This window comes from Dermacentor albipictus, chromosome 1 (assembly GCF_038994185.2).
Source record: "Dermacentor albipictus isolate Rhodes 1998 colony chromosome 1, USDA_Dalb.pri_finalv2, whole genome shotgun sequence".
Taxonomy (NCBI): domain Eukaryota; kingdom Metazoa; phylum Arthropoda; class Arachnida; order Ixodida; family Ixodidae; genus Dermacentor; species Dermacentor albipictus.
Genome location: NC_091821.1, coordinates 112,298,488 through 112,320,366, shown reverse-complemented (window position 1 = coordinate 112,320,366; position 21,879 = coordinate 112,298,488). Strand labels below are relative to the sequence as shown.

The 21,879-nt window shown below is 45.7% G+C and overlaps 1 protein-coding gene across 1 annotated transcript in view; it reads left to right on the top strand.

Moving 5' to 3' along the window:
- The first annotated feature begins 12,087 nt into the window (after window positions 1-12,087).
- LOC139049438 (proto-oncogene tyrosine-protein kinase receptor Ret-like) overlaps window positions 12,088-21,879 on the top strand; it is a 379,568-nt gene continuing 369,776 nt past the window's right edge. The window contains exon 1 of the mRNA XM_070524812.1: window positions 12,088-13,463. Within this exon, the coding sequence (XP_070380913.1) occupies window positions 13,370-13,463 (94 nt within the window). The 5' untranslated portion in view covers window positions 12,088-13,369. The remainder of the gene's footprint in view (window positions 13,464-21,879) is intronic.

Sequence of the window (21,879 nt, the reverse complement as noted above, 5' to 3'; positions counted from 1 at the left end):
GAATATTATTGGCGTTCGATGACGTAATTTGTAGAGAGGTCAGTGTGTTTGAAAAGTAAGCTAGGCAGTAGACATTCCGGCTGCTACAACGTTTCTAGTTATATAGGTGTTAAAGGACGACATATAAATTGAACTGTATGGACAACCAACGAAGTAATGGTTAGTCCACTATTAACTGTTGAAGCAAACAAAGAAGAGGGTTCAGAAAAAAAAGGGAAAATTCACCGAGTTGGCACTGCTTTTTTATAATACGAGCAGCACGAGCGACGAGGACACATGAATTCACACAGGACGAGCGCTCGTCCAGTGTAAATTCTTTTTTTTTTTGTACTCGCCGATCGCGCTCTATTGTATACGCATGCAAAAATGATACTTTTTCATCTAGTATGAGCTATTGACATTATATTTTCCTTGAAACCACGCTCCGGCACTACCAGCACAGAAAGTGTTAAGAGAAATTGTTGGGTTTAACGGTATAACACTGAGGACGAGTTACAACAAATGATTGAGGACCATAACAGAGAGTGTAAGAGTGGGGCTGAAGATTAATATGCAAAAAAACAAAGATAATGATCAATAGCCTGGCAAGGAAACAAGAGTTCAGGATCGCCACTCAGCCTCTAGAGTCTGTGAAGGAGTTCTTTTACCTAGGTCACTTACAGGGGACCCTGATCATGAGATGGAAATTAACAGAATAAAATGGGTTGGAGTGCATACGGCAGACATTGTCAGATCCTGACTGGAAGCTTAGCATTATCATTGAAAAGGCAGGTGTATAATCAGTGCATTCTACTGGTGCTAACATATGGGGCAGAAACTAGGAGACTGACAAAGAAGCTTGAGAACAAGTTAAGGATCACGCAAAGAGCGATTGAACGCAGAATGTTAGGCGCAACGTTAAGATACAGGAAGAGAGCGGTGTGAATCAGAGAGCAAACTGGGATAGCCGAAATTCTAATTGACATTAAAGAAAGAAACGGAGCTGGGCACATCATGTAATGCGTAGGTTAGATAACCGGAGGACCATTAGGGTTACAGAATGGGTTCCAAGAGAAGGGAAGCTCATTCGAGGACCGCAGAAGACTCGGTGGCGTGATGAAATTAAGAAATTCGCAGGTGCTAGTTGGATTCGGTTGCCTCAGGACAGGCGTAATTGGAGATTGCAGGGAGATCCCACGTCCTGCAGTGTACATAAGATAGGCTGGGTGATGACGATGATGATGATGACAGAAATAGTTAATGACTGGCATCGGTCGCCTTTCTTTAAAATCTTAATAACAGAGATAAAAAAATAGTAAGATGTTTTAATACCTTCTTCGGCCAGGTCCTTGACGAGTGGTTATAGATGCCAATCACCCAAGGTCTAACATATCGGGCAGAAACTTGGAGACTGACAAAGAAGCTTGAAAACAAGTAAGGACCGCACAAAGAGCGATGGAATGAAGAATGAAGACGGAGCAGTGGAATCGCATGCACTTGGGAGCGTAATCCTACAGTTCTTGCCTGACAAACCATTGCCAATACGCGTACTACTTGGATTCACGAGTCATCCAGTCGAAGAATATTTAGAATCTGCAACTCGGTGCTACAACTGCCAGCGATTAGGCCACGTTGCAAAGTCCTACCATGGTCAATTGCGATGCAAAATCTGTGCGGGAGCGCATGATTATAAAGTCTGCACCTCTAGAAATCAACCCAAGTGCGCCAACTGTAACGGAGGCCACACAGCTTCATACGCTGGATGTCCAAAGCGTCAAGTTGCTCCGCTACTCAGGCGACAAGCAATATTACATGGTCGGACCCCGAAGCAAGGCTCGCCTCCTCCGAACTTAGATGCTGTCAGCCCAATGAAAGCAGCTCCTCCGTCACAAACAGCAAAGCGCGAGAAAACGTATGCGATGATGACTAATGGTTTACACGAGATGAAAGTCAAACCAAGCAGGAAAGACAGCCAAAAAAGGACGTCGCCAAGTGTTGTTGACCGCCATCATGAGCCTCAGCAGGCATTCGTCCCTTTGAGAACAAAAGCACCTGCTCATGTGTCCCGTGAAGTGGAGTAATCTCAGCAGCATATGTTGATGTCTATGCTCTTTGTTGCGTTAAAAGCAATTCTGCGGACGTTTCCTATGGCGAACAGCCTTCCAGAGGTGAGCGCTGTTCTTTCGTTAGAACCACTGGTGCTACAAAAGTAGCTTACAAGATAGCATAATGGCTCGCCAGGTGGATAACTGTTTTCGAAACACAACCGCACTTCAATGGAATGCAAATGGCATTCGACCTAAGCGTGCAGACTTCAGGAAGCTTGTCTCGAAAGACAGGTTCCTCGTTGCATGTCTTAACGAATGCGGTGTAGATCGTGATTTTTGCCTCTCGAACTATGTAATATACTCATCTTCACGAACTTCGAACCCTAGCCGAACTTTGTTATGTGTTAGACGAGACGCGATCTACCTTCCTGTCTTCTCTTCTCCTCGGACTCTGATGTGCCTGAGTTCATTGCCTGTAAAGCTAAGTTTAAGAAGCTGCTAGTGACCATTGTTTGTGTTTACATGCAACCAGCGTCGCGCATTACTGAGTCAAATTTCATGCATTCCTTCAAAGGATTCAAGGACCAATCCTATTCTGCGGTGACTTCAATGCTCATAAAGTTAACTGGGGAAGTAGCCACACTGATTCTGGAGGCAGGTCTTTAGAAAAAGCTATAGACGCATGCGGCCGTGTTGTGCTTAATGATGGATCGATTACATTTTCAAGAGGCTACAATTACGTCAGTTGTCTTGATCTTACTACAGCCTCCCCTGACCTTACGCGCTGTATTAGATGGCGCCCTGATTATGAGACACGGGGTAGCGACCACTACCTAATTCTCATAGCACATCCCCTTATGCATCCGGCAAGATCTAGAGTAACTAAACTTACTAATTCGCAGGTATTTCGAGAATATAATTCTGGGGTACTGAACCAAATAGATGACCTGGACACACTCTTGTCATCTGTACTTAGTAATTACTCCAGGGCTACGCGCTACATAACTCTTCCGAAAGGACAATACCATGTCGACGCAGACTATGAACAACTCCCAGCAGTTAGACGGAGAGCAGAGCGTCAATTTCGTCGTTCCGGACGACTTGAAGATTATCGAGAAAGTCAAGCTGTACACCGAAAATCTAACCGGGACATGCAAAAACAGGGACAGCAACGGTGGCGTGAGTTCTGTACGTCACTTACCCCCTTCACTCCCTTACCGAAAATGTGGAGATTAATAAACACCATTGGCGATCCGGTATCACAATGTTGTCCCTTCAAAATCACTGCAACAGCTTTTGGCTTATCTGAACGAGAAATCGCAAACAGGTTCTGCTCAGCACTAGTAAATTTCCCACAGCTTGTATCAATTCAAGATCAATCTAGCTTTTCAGTTCAGCAACAGATTGAAGATACTTGCAATTTACCTCATGCCCAGTTGGATATTCTGTTCTCTCTAAGAGAGCTGCAGCATGCTCTCTCGAAAACACGCCAACGAACAGCGACTGGTCCTGACAACATCTCTTATTGCACCTTGAAAAACCTTGGCCCAACAGGCTCTCGTACACGTCTTCAACAAAATTTGGAAGGAAGCACATGCTCCTGTGAGCTGGAGGATCGCTAACGTGGTCCCATTGCTAATACCTGGCAAAACGCCACTGTCTCTTGACTCCTTCCATCCTGTTAGTGTAAACAGGGGCGCTATAACGTAAAACTATTCCAAACTTTTCTATTCCAATTTTGCAATAAGCCGGCCGCGATTGGTCGGAAACTTTTCTTGGACCACCCCCACTTCACCTGTCTGTCCGGCGATGTCACAAAAACCGCGATAGCTCAACATCTCATAAGACATGCGCATCTGATTATGCGTTATTCGACTGAACGAAAGAAATATAGTTATGTCTGATTCGACGCATTTTCGCCATTAGCCCTAGTCTATTGGTCAAGAGTTTTCGGGCTGCACCCACTTCACCTGCCTGTCACGCGACGCAACAAAACGGCAAAAACTCACCGCGTCATAGTGACGTGTACGCGTTAAAGATGCATTAATATGCAGAACAAAACTGAATTTTCTTCTGAATAGCCGCAGGCTGCCCCGCTCCGAAAGGAATGAAAGATGGCTGCCGCCGATCACTCAGGCACTGTCTACTCGCACCTGCAGGAGAGCATGGGTTTATTTGCGTATAATAAAACTCCTTGCGTGGCCATGTAACGTTTTCGAGCACTTTCTGCACGATTACGAGCTCGTTCTGTTCACTCTTTTTTGTTGAGGATCCATTTTAGCATCATTCTTAAACTTCCGTTGCATGCCGCCGCGATTGTCGACGAGCCACCGCAAGCTACGTAAGGGAAAGCGGACCAATCGCAGACGCCAGCACCACCCGCTTCATCCGGTTATTGATTTTCAGTGCAGTGGCTCGGCCCCATCGAATCCCTCTCCACTTGAGCGTGTTCCTCGCCTCTTGTGAGCCAATTAGATAAGACAAGCCGCTCAGTGCAGGCAATTTTATTCGTTTTTCAGGCAAACAAAAAGGACCTCCTATGTATGAAGAGAGCGTTTGATTGGCCTGTTGAGACAACCCTCCAGGTGACCGCCCGATGCTTGCGTCGGCGGTTACGCAAATTTGACGCCAGGAGATTAGAATAAAAATATATTGGAATAGTTTTACGTTATAGGGCCCCAGCTGTATTTCAAAGGTGATGGAAAAAATGGCTGTGGCTTAGGTAAGGTTAAGCCCAGGATGCGAAGCATACTAGCCTTTATTTTAGTTGTTGAACCACTGTTTAGCTTGGTGAACTGCTATTGCTTGGCTATATTTGGTTCGGCTAGACGAAGAAACAACTCATGCGTTACTCTGCTTCGCCTTGGACGCCCCGCATTGGACGCGGTGAGCGTCGAGCAACGCAGCGTTCGGCGCGCCAACGAAATGTGCGCCTGAGCAAGCGACGCACGCCTGAGCCTTAGAAACAGCTCGTTTCTAAGGCAACACCGCATTCACTAGAGGCGCTTTTGTACCGCTTTGAAGCATCGTACTCGTGGCTCAGTGGTAGCGTCTCCGTCTCACACTCCGGAGACCCTGGTTCGATTCCCACCCAGCCCATCTGGCAAGAGTTGAGCCAAAGCCACTTCTCCTCTGTCGTGACGTCACGGTGTCACGTGGTATTCAAGGCGACACCGCCGCGCCTGAGGAGCTGGGTTGAGCTCTCGTAATATGCTTCGCATAAAAAATGGTCGATATTAGACTGCAATGGTGGATAAATCCAGCAGTTGTCTACTAGATGAAATGGCTGGTTTCAGAAAACGTAGATATGCAATGGACTCCATCTTTGACTTAGTAACTTTTGCTGATCACGAGATGAGCTGTGGGAACATTGCCGTTGCTGTGTTTATTGATGTTAAGAAGGCCTTTAACTCGGTCAGTCACCTTCATGTTCTACGTCAACCCTCAACTCTCGGAGTGCATGGACGCGTTCTCAAATGGATCACTAACTTCTTGAAAGACAGATATATATAAATACAAATGACGGACAAAGCGACGTATACACCATAAACAAAGGAGTTCCGTAAACAAGTGTATTAAGTCCACTTCTCTTTAATGCAGCAAAGGCAGGCTTACCAGCAGTCATTCTAGCAGGCATAGACATATCTATGTATGCTGATATTTGCATATGAACATCGGACACGTCTCTAGAAGTTGTCAAGCATCGGCTGCAGGAGGCTTTCAACGCAATAGGTGATTATTTAAGAGAACGGGGCATGCAGATATGCAAAATCAGTGGTTTTGCCTTTCACAAGAAAAAAAGTTAAAAATTTTGGTCTTTCAACAGACGGCGAAGAAACCGAGCTGGTTCGGAAACATCGTTTTCTCGGTGTGATTTTAGACCACCATATTCGATGGACTCATTATTTGAGCACCCTGGAGGACCAAGTTCGTTGTGTGATAAATGTTCTCCGCAGAATCGCAGGCAAGAAGTGGGGGTGGAACAACTACATCCCTCCTTCACGTTCCCTCAGCACTTGTCCGTCAGAGAATTGGTTACTCCGCCACTGTACTGCAGAAATTATCTGCGACGTCCCTCCACCGGCTACAGCTGTTGCAGGCTCGGAGCTTACGAGTGTGCCTAGGTGTCCCGCAAGCTACATCCAGTCATCTCACTATTGCAGAAGCGCGGGAACCACATTTCAGAGTAATTCATAGCCTGGAAACATGCCGACATCTCTTCAGAATTTCTATCCAGCATTCTGTGCACCCACTAGTCTCTCTGATAGAGAACCTGCCGGGTGCACAGATACACGCCATATTTCAGGAGCATAAATCACGACTTCCACGATCAGATTTTTGGCCCTCAGACCTCTGCTACCCACCATGGCTTCTGCAGGCGGCGCAAATAGAAACGTCAATGGAAGGGCTTAAAAATAAAAGCGATGTTTGCACATTAGCAGCAAAACAATTATCGCTACGTTACCTATTTGACAAGTACCAGGAATCTATTCACGTCTACGCGGACGTTTCTTTAATCAAAGAAAGTGCGACTGCAACTGCCATCCTTAGAGGTAGAGTATGCTTGTCGACTAGGATGCACGTCGTCAACAACAATAGCGGAATTAGTGTCAATTTTCCAAGCCACTTATTTTATCAAAACATATGAGACACCAAACAAGGGGGGTAATTTGCACGGACTCCTTATCGGCTTTAGCATGTCTTGAACATATTGACGACAGCCAGACACACGCACGAATAACATATGAAGTACTGAACAGTTTAACTCAGGCTAATGAAAGGAAACATGAAGCGATATTACAGTGGGTCCCGGGACATGCTGGTATAGCAGGCAACGAGCTAGTGGACTCGGTGGCAAAATCGGTGCATAAAGATGCAGAAATTCAACTCACCCCTTTACCACCAATGGACACAAAACCCCTATTGAGAGTACTAAAGAAAGACTTGTGTATGTAAACTTGGCTTAATGAACATACTAAAGAATGAATTCTTTACGAAGTGGACCCTCAACTCATATACCAGCTGGATGTAGAACTTGAAAAAAGTACCCAGACACTAATTCATCGACTGCGCCTTGGGACAGCATACACCAAACATTCCCTACATCGCATGAAACTGGCTCCTTCGCCGGCTTGCTCCTGTGGCCACGACGATGAGGATGTTCGCCATCTACTCCTCGAGTGCCCCATGTACCCGATACAAAGACGGCAACAAGAACAAGAGCTACACTCCATCGATCCTCACCGGCCTTTCTAACTCGCAAAATTGCTGGGCCCATGGCCATCGAAAATAGCACATCGAAAAGCATTGAACGCACTTGAGCATCTTTACGAAGAAACATGCCTCCTTAACAAGTACTAGATACTGCACTGAATAATCACAGCATGTTACTATAACTTGCTCCTATTATTTATAAATATTAATGCTTGTACATTACCCCCCGTGGTTGCTCAGTGGCTATGGTGTTGCACTGCTGAGCACGAGGTCGCGGGATCGAATCCCAGGCACGGCGGCCGCATTTCGATGGGGGCGAAATGCGAAAACACTGGTGTCCTTAGATTCAGGTGCATGTTAGAGTACCCCAGGTGGTCGAAATTTCCGGAGTCTTCCACTACGGCATGCCTCATAATCAGAAAGTGGTTTTGGCACGTAAAACCCCATATTTTTTTAATGCTTGTATATTACGTGTTATACTTTTTTTTTATTCTGTGCATACATTATTTTAACTCTTGTAATTCATTATCTGCTTATATGCTCATCGCAATCTACATCACGGGCGTTTGTGTGTGTTTGTGACTGTTTACAAACTCATTGTGGTGCAACTTGCATTTCACTTTCCTATTGTTATGTTCACGGGTGTATAGGACTGTGTACTGTGAAATTCTGACCTTATGGCAGAATTTCTTCTCACTTTCTTATCTATTTTTTTATATTGTTGCTTCCGCTATGAGAAAAGGAGTAGCCGTCACCATTACAAGGTGACTACTTCTCTTTCTTTTATTTTCATTTCAATAAAAAGAAGAATGTTCGGCGTAACGTTAAGAGACATGAAGAGAGCGGTGTGGATCAGGGAGCAAACGGGCATAGCGGATATTCTAATCGACATTAAGAGAAAGAAATAGAGCTGGACAAGTCATCGAATGCGTAGGCTAGATAACCGGTGGACTGTTAGGGTTACAGAATGAGTGCCAAGAGCAGGGAAACGTAGTCGAGAACGGCAAGACTTGGTGGGGTGATGAAATTAAGAAATTCGCTGGCGCAAGTTGGAATCGGTTGGCGCAGCACAGGGGTAATTGGAGATCGGAGGGAGAGGCCTTCCTCCTGCAGCGGACTTAAAATACGCCGATGGTGATGATGATGACGACACGTAGATTTCTTAAGCCTGTCCACGATAAAGGATGGAGGAAGTCAAATAACCTTAAATATTTCAGTAAACAGTACCCAGTTGAAAATGACAACAGAGGTTGTGTTCAGTACTACAGAAATTTCTGTTGTACAACAGGATTTTTCTGTAGTAACTACAGATTCCTGATGGAGCGACAGACTTTTCTGATGTACAACAGACATTTGTTGTTGCTACTACAGAAGTACAGTCTGTCGTATGTCTGTTGTTACAACAGAAAGCTGAAGCTCTACAACAGATTTTTGTAGTACTACAGAAAAACTTGTCATCACTACAGGCACCCTGTTGTCCCAACAGAAATGCTCCTGAAGTAACCCGAAAAACTTCTGTAGTGCTACAGAGAGCTGTTGAAATACTACAGAAACCTATTGTGGCAACAGGCCCCCAATTGTCACAACAGAAGTGTTCCTGATGTAATGCGACCAACTTCTGTTGTACTACAGAAAAATGTTGTTGTACGACAGAAACCTATCATTGCAACAGGCCCCCAGTTGTCGTAACAGAAGTGTGCCTGAAGTAATGGACAAACTTCTGTTGTACTACAGAGAATTGTTCCACAACGGAAACCTATCGCCGCAACATGTACCCAATGATGACAACAGAAGTGCACTGAAATTGTGTGATGCGACAAGCTTCTGTAGTGTCCGGTTGAAAAAAAACAAGAGGAATTCCTGTCGCAACTACAGAAATTCTGTTGTACGACAGAAGTTGTTGACATTTCTTAATTGGGAGACATTTCTGACGTTATGACAGAGATTCTGATTTCGCAACAGAAGCATTCTGTCGCGGCAACAAGAGTTCTGAAGTCGGAACAACAGCTTTATATCCTGACAGCGACTCCGACGTTATGACACCAATTCTGACGTCGCAGCAGAAACATTCGGTCGCGGCGGCCAAGAGTTCCGAAGTCGCAACAGAAGCGCTTTCCGTCGCGGTCCTTTAAAATTGTATGTTTTCGCATCGGTAGTGTACACTGTACTTTTCTCTTGCGCGGTATTCAATCGCGCTTCTCTGAAGCCGGCGATGCTGATGGCACCGACACCGGTATTAAAGTCGACGTGGCGAATAGACGACGCGGCACCAGCAGCGCCCTACCGGCCTCCTCAAAATCGGTGGCTGATCAAAATCATACCATCTGCGGGAATGGCTGCGTATCCGTTTTTTTTTTTTGAGGGGGGGGGTAAGATGTGGCACACAGGCCTGTGGACTTACATGTGCTGTTACACTGACACATTAGTTAATTTCCCAGGAATATTTCACAATCTTAAGCGAAGCGGAAAAGAAGATTTGGGTTGTTCCACAAAGTTGCGTGAAAAGCTGTCTCGCTCGGGTCTCATTAATCTGGTACAGTGCTGCCGTGAGAAGCCAGTATGCTGTCAGAAAGAACTCTCATCCACGAATGTTTATCTAGCTATTTTGCATTGAACACACGAAATATATGCGCGCTCAAAAGTGTAAAGAACGAGAGACAACTGTCGAAACTAGCAGTAATAACCCTAAAAGTCAACGTTGTCTATTTCTGAATTCCTTATTTAATATGGATATCGTACATCAAAATCGATGTTCTAGCACTGCACGATGTACCTGTCAATGGTACGAACACTCTTGCTCTTCTAGAGATGCGGCACTTGACGCGGTGGAGTGATAGCGGATCTTGCCTGTCAAAATGCAAATGTAAACACCAGCGTATCAGCACGTCGTACTATTCACATGGCCAAAACGTACACTCGAACAGCATGTCAGGGGTGGTGCAGTGAAGCCCCATTCTACCCACTGTATGAACGATGCCTTTTCTCTGAGTGACTATGATTGTGCTCTCCATTCTCTGACTATGCACAACTGGTGAATATCGCGTTGCTGCTACTATAATAAATACCATGAAAGAACGAAAAAAAAAAGTCAGGGGTGGTGCAGTGGTAAGATGCCGGGCTGGGAATCGTGAGGTCGCATGTTCGAATCCTAGGCGAAGACGCTTTTATTAAATTTTTTTTTACTTTTATGTTTTTCTTTTCTGTACTAACAAATTTACATAACCTTACGGACGTCTCTGTCAATTTTTAATTAAATATTGATCAGGAACTACAGAACTTTCTACTACAGGACGTCACACTACAGACAACAGAACTACAGACAACAGAACTACAGACAACAGAACAACAGAACTACAGGCAACAGAACTACAGGCAACAGAACTACAGGCAACAGAACTACAGAAACAACGTCCCAAAATACGACAGACTGTGAAAATTTCCTGTTGTGTTTTTCAACTGGGTAGTCAACAAAAAAAAGGAAAAAAGAAATTAAGTGTGAAAAAAGGCTAGCAGATGGTTTAAATATGAAGTCCTACGAACGAGTGTGGTGGTGGTTTCATAGAAAAAAATATTAAATAATCAATTGTAACACTTTGCTATCCGTTTTCGGAATGGATGCGCAATGAGACTTTAAGTGGTAAAAGAAAAGAAGGAACAGACAGCGAACATTTATGACCCCAGGAACTGCATCTTGGCCTACGACATCTGGTTGCGTTTGAATGTGTCTCAACAAAAAAGTCCGCTGCTTACTGAAAACTCAAATTTATTGATACCATCTCGCGTTTTTGCATATATAGCAAAACAAGCATGCCAACGCCCATTGAATGTCTTCGAAGAAGGATGATTTCGAGCGACAGCATATCATACATCTGGGGCTGAATTCACACAGGTTCTCGTTCGTAAGTGCTCTTCGCCATTGGCTTCGCTAACGATATGTCAATCATCGCGATTGGCTGAATATTTTAGGAACAAGTCAAGCGTAAGAGCTTTTTGCGAATATGGGCCCCGGCGTCAAATGTGGTTGCTTCCGGCGAAAGCTCAATCTTTCTACAGGAGCATCCTTACATTTAGTGATCAGGCTTCCTGCTTGTGTAAACTAGCTGCCAACCGTCCAGTTGCAAGATATGCTATCAATTTTTGTTGCGAATATAAACAGTGTTAGCGACCGACATCAGCACGAAGAGTAAATAATTCTGTAGCATGCTCCGTGTCTCTGCCGCTGCGGGGAGGAATACGTCAGGCCGGAATTGCAAATGGGAACCACGCGGCCTACGTGGAACTGGGTGTTCCCGCGATAAAACGCCGTTGCGACGCGCACTGCCGGGGAACCGAACCAGCCGATATTATCTGACGCGTGCACCGTTCAACGTGGGTCGCTTCGAACAAACGATCGCGATACCGCACGTGTTCCCGACGATAGCGGCGGCACTTCCGCGCGGGCGGCTGTTTGCCTCTTCATGCTCGAGCGCGCACCCGCCAAGCAGCCCCCTACGAACTGGAACCGAACGGCACGCTTGTTAGCAGTGAGTGGGGTGGGCGCTGCTGCGGCGAGTGCGGCCTGTAAAGGGGAGAAGGAGGTGCTGCTCTTCCCCACTCGCACAGCGCACGGGGAATCGAACCGGGTGGAGGGGGATGACGAGCGCGCGTGTTCTTCCGTGCGCAGCGTGGCGGGCGCATGCGCCGGCAGACGCGACGGCCCGCGAACAGCCGGTCCAGAACCGGAGCGCAGACGACGAGTCGGGCCAAGGTGCGCGGCCCGCACGAGAGCGCTCGCACTTGCGTCGGGGCACCAGTTGCGCGCGCCGCTCCAGCTGAACACGGCTGCAACCCCACTGGGGCTCGCCGCGCGCCCGTCGTCGACGGCCACCACGTGGTGCACGCTCCGAAGCTGAAGGCGAGGACCGCAGTTACTTTTGCACGGACCTCTTTCAGCATATCCCCCAGTTCGACAAAGTTGTTCGACGTGACCGTCAGCGGCTTTGCGCTGTCCCGCAGGTACTGACGCGGACTGTGAACTGTCTAGCAAGGTCGGTTATTGGCTCCGTCGCGAACGTTCCTTGCGGTTGCCACACGTGTTACCACTGTGCATCCTTGCGTCTATTGTGCTATTCGCGCTCCTATCGCTCGCCTGAATACAGAGGGTGGAGTTTTGTGCGATTAGGGAATATCCCCAGTAGGCGTCTGCGGTGCTCTTGTACATCATAAGTTACACAGCAGGTCAGCGTTATTTTTCAACATAATAGAATATGCTCAAAGTTTTTGTCAGTGAAATGGGGGGCATGTCACAAATTATAGCTGAGGGTATATCCAGAACTCTCGAACAAGCTGCTTAAGTGTTCCTTCTGTAGCTGCACTCCCGAAAAAAGTATAACGAATGCCAGCGACCGACAAGCCGCGGCCCGCATATTTTTCGGGGCTAAGGCCCGCATGATCAGAAGGGCAACCTTGTTGACTGTTTTCCTCCCCTGAAGCCAGACGCACACCGTTGTGCCAGCGTAGCCACTGTCAAATCGAATCAGCAAACAGGTACGGCCGTTCGATCCGAATTGTTTAGCGCCGTGATCGTGAGTGGACGTGTGTGCAACAGACGCGAAGAGTGCTGCAGCCAGGGAAACCGAAGGGAGGCGCAGGAAGCGGGCTTTCCGAGCACCGGATGCCGGGGGCCGAACGTTTGTCGAGCTTTCTCTTTTTTCTCGCGCTGCCCTGCTGTCGTCGATCGGCCGGATAGTCCGAAAGTGTTGTCGGCCTCGCGCTAGCAAAATGTACCATGCGGAAGTCATTGCACGTCGGAAACGATGGTACAGCGTCCGCAACACTGTTTTAGCTGTCGCAGCTTGGCTACGGGTCGACGCCTAGTCCCAATTTCGCCAAACTTGTGCGTGCAGTCAGTACCTGCGCAACTCGTGTGCCGTTGCGGACTTTGCTGTTGTCTGAGTGTCTGGCACTCGTAGAGCGCAGAGCGGAACGCGTGCGAGTGAGAGATTCCAGGAGAACTCGACCATTCCTTGCTACGGACCAAACCCGCATCAGTGACTATTCTTGGCCGTTGCCGACGTGGTATTTACGCACAGTTTGGTGAGGGTTGGTCGACTTGGTGTCACAGTCTTCGCCTCCAGGACAGCGCAAGCATGCGGTCTGCGACAAAGCTTGTCACCTGCGCCGCCGTTTGCATCTGGAGCCTCCAGCCGTCTGCCTTGCTGTCTACTGCGCCGACTGATGTGGGTAAGCGCTCTGTCGACGTGGCACTTGCTTCAGTGGCACATATGGTAATTGAGTGCGAGAACCCAGGCTCTGATATGACAGCGAAAAAGAGAGAAAGAAGAGGAATTTACCAAAATAACCTCCTACCTTCCCCGCCCCCTCTTCTTCCTCTCATTTTAAAAGTGGGCCTTCTCAGTCTTCGTTTACTTTTTGTTCTAGCGCTTTTATTAGCCATATTGTATCTGCAAGTTAGAGTGGCAACTGTCGCAGGCTTACTTCGTGTCTTGTTTTCTATTCGTGGGCAAAAAAGCGTCGCTTCTGCGTTCACTCGTGTTCCATCAGCGCGAACTTGTAGCAGTTAATGAAAGTGTTCGTTTTCTCAGAATTTCAACGTTGGAACAATAACGATGGTTTAGCTATTCAGTTGCTCACCTGAATAGCAGTCCAAAACGGTGTTCAAAATAGCGGTACAATTTCACATGCTCGCACGCGCGCCCGCGCACTGATGCGTGCATACAAAGAGCTAGACAGACAGACAGAGACAACAACAACAAAAAGAGGAATAACGTGAGAAACTATGTTGAACCTACTAGAGTAATTCAGTGGGCAGCACGTTCAAAAATTATATTTCAGAAGATCGACCCATTGAACAAGTTTTTTTGTCAACGTCGAGAGCGTACCTCTTTCTAATGACATACACATTTATGACACTTGGCCCACACTTAGTGCTGTGCTATAGTAGTGATGTGGTTCTGACCTAAACACTGCTGTAAAGCAGCAACGCATTTAGGACTTAATGTTGTAAATCTGTACGTTATTATAAGGAAGTATCCTCTGGATGTTGCTATTTGAAACTTATTAAAACTAGCCCAAGATTTTCAAATATACATTTTTGAAAATTATGCCATTGAGTTACGCTGGTGTCCTGCAATGAAACATGAAACTCAGCAGATTGCCGAAGGGGCAATGTACAAAATTCATGGACATGCTTAAGCACGAAAGAAATACCTACGGAAGAAGTGGGGGATGGAAACTGTACAACCCCATATTTAGGTGAATACTTCTCAACAGACGAATTACCAGCAATGACACGTGTTATTATGTCCTTTCACATAATATTTTCCCATGTTGTTTGCACCTGGTTTTGATATTTGATTAAGTCGCTCACATAACTAGAGACTTACAGGTGAATAATGTTGGCACATTACTGTTATTCGATAATTGTTTCTGTAAACGCAAATATGTGTAAGGTGGAAACTATCAGTAGAAAAAGAAGAAAATAACCTCGACATAGTGCGCGCGCAATAAAAGACCTAGAGTCGATAATGGCGACAAAATTATTCGCTGAGAGCCGTAACTATAAAGCTGTTCCCGTGCCTCACGTCACTGACTGAAGTCACATTTCGAACCGCATACTACAGTCGTTTTTCTACATAAATTTCACTCTTGTTACTCTATATGTGGAACAGTGATCGTTTGTCGCAGAAAATCTGGCTTCCAGCGTCGACAATCCTTTCGGAAAAATCATTTCGAACCACGCATACCCAACCACGCAGGCCCTCCACGTAGCGCAAGGTTGTTACTGAACTAATTAAATTTCTCAATGTAACATATGTCAGAAAAATCGTAAAGTACGACTAACACGCAACGTACAGACATGGTAGCGTCGGATTGTAATTTGAATATACGAGAAAACTTAATTCTGTTACGCGGAAACTCAAAGCACATACCCCTTTCCCAAATCTCAAAGGCCATAAAGCGGCGCGGCCGGTTCCTTGCAACAGCTCTAGGTGGCACTACCCTCGCCCGCATCGCGGCCCACGCAAGAGGCCGCGTTTCTACCAGAAAGCTAGCCTTTGTTCATAGTGTTCGCCACCAGTGTTTCCAGGTAAACTTTACGGTTACATAAGCTGCAGTTGCCGGGAAGCGTTAGAAGCTGTCGGGGATTTGTGAATGCTATCACGTTCCACTCGTAAAGGTGAAGCTTAAGCGTCCTCCAAACTTCTTATTGCTGTTAATGTCTAAGAATCGATGTTTCGGGAAATCTTTGTTTTCAGCTCGCTACACCGGTGGATACAAAAATTACTTTTATTATTCTTTTCAACAATGCTCCATAGTGAAAAAAAATGAAAGCAAGACGAATGCACGCCCGTAATCAGATTATCTTAACATACATTTTCTTGTAGAATTTTCTTGCAGTACTATATAGATACTAAGATTCGTTACAGAATTCACCCCTCTATAGTTTTCAGTTGTAAATTTATAGGCGTGCGCAGGTGCCACGAGAACTAAATCAAGCAGCATCTGCACTGACCATTTACAAAATTTTAGATTGGTAGCTTCTTTCGAAGAAATATAAATAAATGACAAGCGAATGTTTTTTTAATGTAATTGGAAAACTTGGAAGCTATTTTGTCACCGGTTTCTTTGCAACAATTTTTCAAATGATTCAAGAATGATAACATGAGGTTGATACGAGTGATTTTCAGCAGTAATATGTACTTTTGTACGATCAAATCTCTTGGGCATCCAACTAAGCAATTTATCCTACGAGAAGTGTCAGAGGATGTCAAGTGCTTGCATGGTTCCAGAAGGGGTATCTGCCAAGAACCATTAGAAAGACCAATCCGTGAAAACTACGAAAGGCCACCTGTCTCAGTGATAATAACTGCAGTGCATGGCGTCGGAAAATTAGTCGGTCTGACAATTTACTAGCCTTTGTATATTGTGAACAAGGCTCCCGTGAGGGAGCCGAAACGAAAACATATATTTTAAACCATCTTGGTCGGTGTCCGCACCTTTTCCTTTCAACTAGCCTATACTCGGTGCGCATCCCAAACCCTCTATCTTCCTTCGGCACACTGTGCAAGAGCTGCACTCTCGAGCAAACCGACTCATGGGAGTCAATGCGTCACGTACGAGATTATTCGACGCTTCGTTTTATAAACTTCCATATGCTCATGCTGGGAACTGTCAGCAGAAAAAGAACGATAATCTCGACATTAAGCGTCCAGGAAAAGACCCAGCGTCGATAATGGCAACAACGTTATTCGCCGAGGACTCGGGCGCGTAACAGCGGAGTCGAGCCTGGCACACGATTAGTGCCAGGTCACGAGATTAGGCGAGGGGGGGGGGGCATTATTAGCGAAGCGGAATGAGTTACTGTTGGTCGAATTATTTCTGCATCGGGCTGAAATATCTTGAATAAACCTGCTTTCACCATCGCCATCATCATTGTCAACTTTTTTTTTGTGTACACCACAGGACGCAGCGTTATTCAGACACCCCCCCGTCTTGCATTAGCGCACTCCATCATATTCCCGCGTGCTTCCTAATGTCATCACATCACGTAATGTTTTGCCGTCCTCAATTGCGTTTCTCTTCCCTTGGTATCCAATTTGTTACTTTAACAGACAACCGGTCACCTCCTCCGCACCATTACATGATATACCCGCCTCCACTTCATTTTTTATAGTCTCAGCTAAACTATCAGATACGCCATCTACACTATGATTCATACTGCCGCCTTTCTGCCTCAGCGTTGCACCTACCGTTTTCCATTCCATCGCTTGTTACGCGGTCCTTAGTTCTTTTTAATTACAATAGGAATTATATGCACCCACCAGGCGAATTTTTGCCGTCATCGTCGGCGTGGCCGCTATGTTCCGTAATAAGTCCAAGGGTGATAACGCCGTCGCTGTGTGCTATATGTGCGAGTGAAAGCTTGCGAGGGGAGCCGACGATCGCGGCGCGCGCAAGGAAGGAAAGCGGGGAGGAGGCGCGCCGTCTTCCGTCGCGCGCAAGGCTACCGGGTGATGGAAAGGACAGCATCTGTAGTTGTATGATTCATTCGGGCACCAACTTGTTCTTCAATGTCGAGCGGGTTTCTCGCTTTCTTTTTTTAGCTCGGCGCAGGCAACAAGTTGCTTTTGGTTAGCTGGTAGGCGTGTTGGAATGACTTTTTGTTGCAAAATATTTTGTTGGAAGCTTGCGAGGTTTACCTGGCAGCATGCCTAGCACGAAGCCTCGAATAACAACGATCACAACGCGGACTCATCGAAGTACATAAGTTCAGCCAGCATGTATATAACGATGCGAGTTCGAGTTGTGTAAAGCCGTACGAGGACAACATGTGGTGCAACGAATGTGCCGCTATTGCTCCGTTGTAATTGCGTCAGCATTGTGCTTGCGACGTGTGACTTACAATTCCCGCGTAGTGGCGTGACTTTCCCTGCAATCTTCCACGCGACGTTGCGTAATGTACGAAATGTGCATCTCCACCTGTGAGTTTATGAAACATGTGGGTTGTGTTGGTACGCAAACAGTGATTTTTCAAGAATTTAAGAAACCGCGGCGCTGGGGAAGCGAATGAGAGAGAGACTAGAAAATATGAGGTCGTGCGTGTTTTCAGAATTTTTGCAGTTATAGCGCTTGCTGCCCCCGTGAATTTGACTCACTTAGTCTGAGGAGTTGAATGGCGGTGATGCGCATGGAATCATATCTTTAAAGCTGTGACCCACATAATTTGAATTTGCAAATTTGTCATAGCACATTCTTTCACTGACCGTTGGTTGTACGGTCTTATATACCCCGCAAATTGGGGTGGTGAGTGTGGGTTTAGAGTTCTCGTAATGACAGCTCAGTGTGGAAAAATCGCGATCGGCTCGAGCTTCAACTTCGCGGTGCCTCAACGCGCATTTGGAAACCGAGCCGATCGTGCAAGCACCAACTGCTATATGCAGTACCCACGTTTGTCCAAGTATGCTTTAAAACGCGTGATTTCTCTGTCCTGAAACAACATTGTGCCAATGGCGATGACAAACAAGGCGAAGATGTGAAGTTAGTGAAGGGCGTGAGCTTTGCACTGCCCCGAATCGTTAATGGTGCAGGACGACAGCCGTCACTGTCGAAGCACAAGTGTAGAAGTACAGAGGAAGTTAGGCGACCTTTGCTAATATCGCACCGAATGGGGCGACAGCTGCTGTACCGTACGTCGGAATACATGTGCAATCGCATTGTCCTCTCTTTCCCCCTCCCCCTCACTTCATATATATCTATCGCCTGTCTTTATTATTATTTTTTTTTGCTTCCTGCAATTTTTCTTCTTTCAGAATGTCTGGCTTGGGAACTGGGATTTTCGTGGTGGAATCGGGGAGCCATAAAACAACACAGACCGGAACAACTGGGTTCAGAGCTTTATTTCAAGCCCGGACAAGAACTTTTTTTTTCTTTTGTTTACCATATGCCGGTGCTTATGAGCAGCAAAATTTTACATGAAGTTCTTGCCAATACGAGGAGAAAATAAAGGTGCGACCTCCTACATAGTTTACTAAAGGAAAGCTCAATGGAACAGTTAACTCGATAAGAAGCTTGTAACTAAGAAGTTAATTATTGTAATTTGTTTATTAAGTGAATGGATTGCTTTGGTTTCTATTGCAAATGATGTGCTCCAGGGCAGATATTTCATCTGTAGTGACGTAACTGAAGTAAAGTTTGTAGAGCTTTATTTAAAAAAACTGTATAAAGTAAAAAAAATTAACAATGTAACATATTACTAGCCTAAAAGAGCCCAGAAATACCTTTATTAACGAGGTATTTTGGTCAGCTGATCAGCAGAATCACATCAAAATTAACGTCGTGTCTTCTGACTAGCTGATTACGACAGAAGTTCGGAGGATGAGTCTATTGGTAGGAAGCAATTGCATCTTTCATTCATGTCTTGTTTAGGCAGTGTCTTTATTGTTTATGTTTTAGGGCAATCAGTCTAATGAGCTGTGTAAGCTTGCGACAGCTTCAAGCTGATAATTCCATCGGACTGACGTACCGTCTCCAAACACCCAAGCAGTGCTGTCACACTTCTTTAGAGACAGCGGCATTGGATTGATGGTTTCATCCCCTGTCTCTTTAAACCAGCGTGTAATTTATCGCACGAACTTAGTGTCAGCATCTCTGGATGTAAGTGTCCCTTTTCAATTTCTTGAAAAACAAAGACGACTTGTGGCACCCGCTCTGAACTTTATCGAGGACCGCGCATCTGTGTCTGTTCAGAGCACATTTTCTTTTCTTCAGGCACCTACGTGTTTCTTTTTTTTTTCACATGTCATTCGTCTCTGCAGTCGTTTCTTTTTTTTTTCTAATCATTCACCGTGATCATCTAAAGCAGCATTGCATGCGTATGGCTAATAGTCTTTTTCTTTCTTTATTCATTTCCTTCGAGGAGGGGGCAGGTGAGAGGGGGAGCTAGAATGGTTGGCTGGCCCAGCCACTCCGGTTCTCATAAAAGTCTTTGTTTTCCTCTCTTGACGGGTGTAACTATTCTTCTGCTGTTCACATTTTCTTCTTGAATTTATTTTACATGATAATGATAACTGGCGCTTTTCATGATGAAAAGATAACGTGGTGGCAGAGCGCGAGTGAATGGACGGCACGGGCTAGCAGTCAATGAGTGCCATGTGGCGACGCGCACGCGAGTTCACATGTACGGCGCCATTATTTCAGCCAGACATGCGATACACTTCTTTCTCTGTTCATTGTAGTCGCTGCCTCGTCCTGTTTCCGTCAGACGCGATCTCAGTGCCAGCAATTTATGGCTTATTAGTGCGCTTCGTCCCAACATCTGCGGTACTCTGGAGGGGTTTGTTTGCTCGTCACTTTGGTGACATTTCCCGGTTCCTACTTTTGCTTGCAAGCGCAAGTTACACGCACGTAGTCCGATCGCGGCGGACTGCCGATGCACTAACACGACTACACACACACACACACACACACACACACACACATATACACATATATATATATATATATATATATATATATATATATATATATATATATATATATATATATATATTCACATGTGTACTTGTTTATCTTGAACGGGTGAGCACGTTTCACCGGCCAACAAATGTCATCGCACAGCGCAGGGGGCGCGTCCATGTATCGGAAATTTCTTGAAAGTTATCGATGGTTCTACGCAGATGTCGCGTAGTAGTGACGGTAAAGGAAGCAGCAAAACCGGGAATGACGAAACTACCGTTTTATTGGGCGAACCTGTGCCCTCAAAAAACGGCGATAGTGGTGAACACAGTCGGCTATCGTCGGAAATCTTATCAGCGGGTTAAGCGCGTCGGCTTTTATACATAAGTCATCTAAGGTTCCACAGTAATCGCTGGAACCCGCGTGTCTTCAAGAAAGTTCTACACCATCCGTGTCGCGCGATGAAATCAGATTACACAAGGTTCGGGGATAACAGACAGCAGCCGATAGAACCATCGATAACTTTCGAGAAATCGCACAGCGCAGGACGCGCCTGCATGTATCGGAAGTTTCTCGAAAGTTATCATAGGCGAATTTTGCGAAAGAGCACAAAAGTGCTTCTGCAGTTCTTGAAGGCTACTGGACTGAACGAGTGCTTGTGACAGTGGACTTTCCTCTACGGCTGACTCTGCGAATGACTGACTCTTCACTATTTTTCTTCTCTCTCCTTATCTATTCTCCCCTTTCCGCCTCCCTATGTGTAGGGTAGCCAACCGGGCACATACTTGGTTAACCTTCCTACCTTTCCGTTTTTGTTTCGCCTCTCTCGTTCCCTCTCTTCTGTTGACCGCAACTATAGAATATCAGCTACAACCATTTGTTCTTAAATCCATAGCGCCTTCTTATATTTTAACTTTACGCCCATCATTTTTCGTTCCACGGCTCGTTGAGCGGTCCTTAACTACTTCTCAAGCTTTATCGTTATCTTTAAGTTCACACCTCCATAGATAGTGGGAATTAATTGCACACTTCAAAGAAAAATTGGTAAGCTGCTGGTATTGAGTTGGCAGTGCCTGCATACGTAATAACGAGCCTGGATCATACGCGGATAAACTTATTTTTAGTCATCTGGAAATTTTCTTGTGATTCGGTTCACTTGTGGCTAATCGGCCCAGATAAATGTAGTGTCGCAGATATTCAAGAGGCTGACATCACAAGATCTTGTTTCCTCGCCAGGTTATTCAGCATTACCTTAGCCTTCTGCAGATTAGTGCTAAAACCTACCCTTATACTTTGTCAATTGCGGTCTCAAATCACTTATTCCTAATCCTCTCGACCACTGCTAAATAGGACAGAGTGATTTCCTAACCGTAGGCTGCTGATACATTTTCCATTTATCTTCACCCCTAATCATTCCCAGTCAAGCATTTTCAATACTTACTCTAAGTGTGCAGTGAATACAAGTGGGGAGATAGTCTGCTTGCCTGACACTTTTCTTAATCGGTATTTTTCAGCTTTTCTTTGAAGAATTATTGTAAGTGTGTAATATGCGCAGGTATTTCCTAAGATACCCGGATATGCTTTCTCTGCTCCTCGCGACTACGCAATGCTTCCATGTCTGCTGGTGTTTCTACTGAAGCGAAAGTCCGGATTGGCTGTGAAGGCCATATACAGAGGTTGC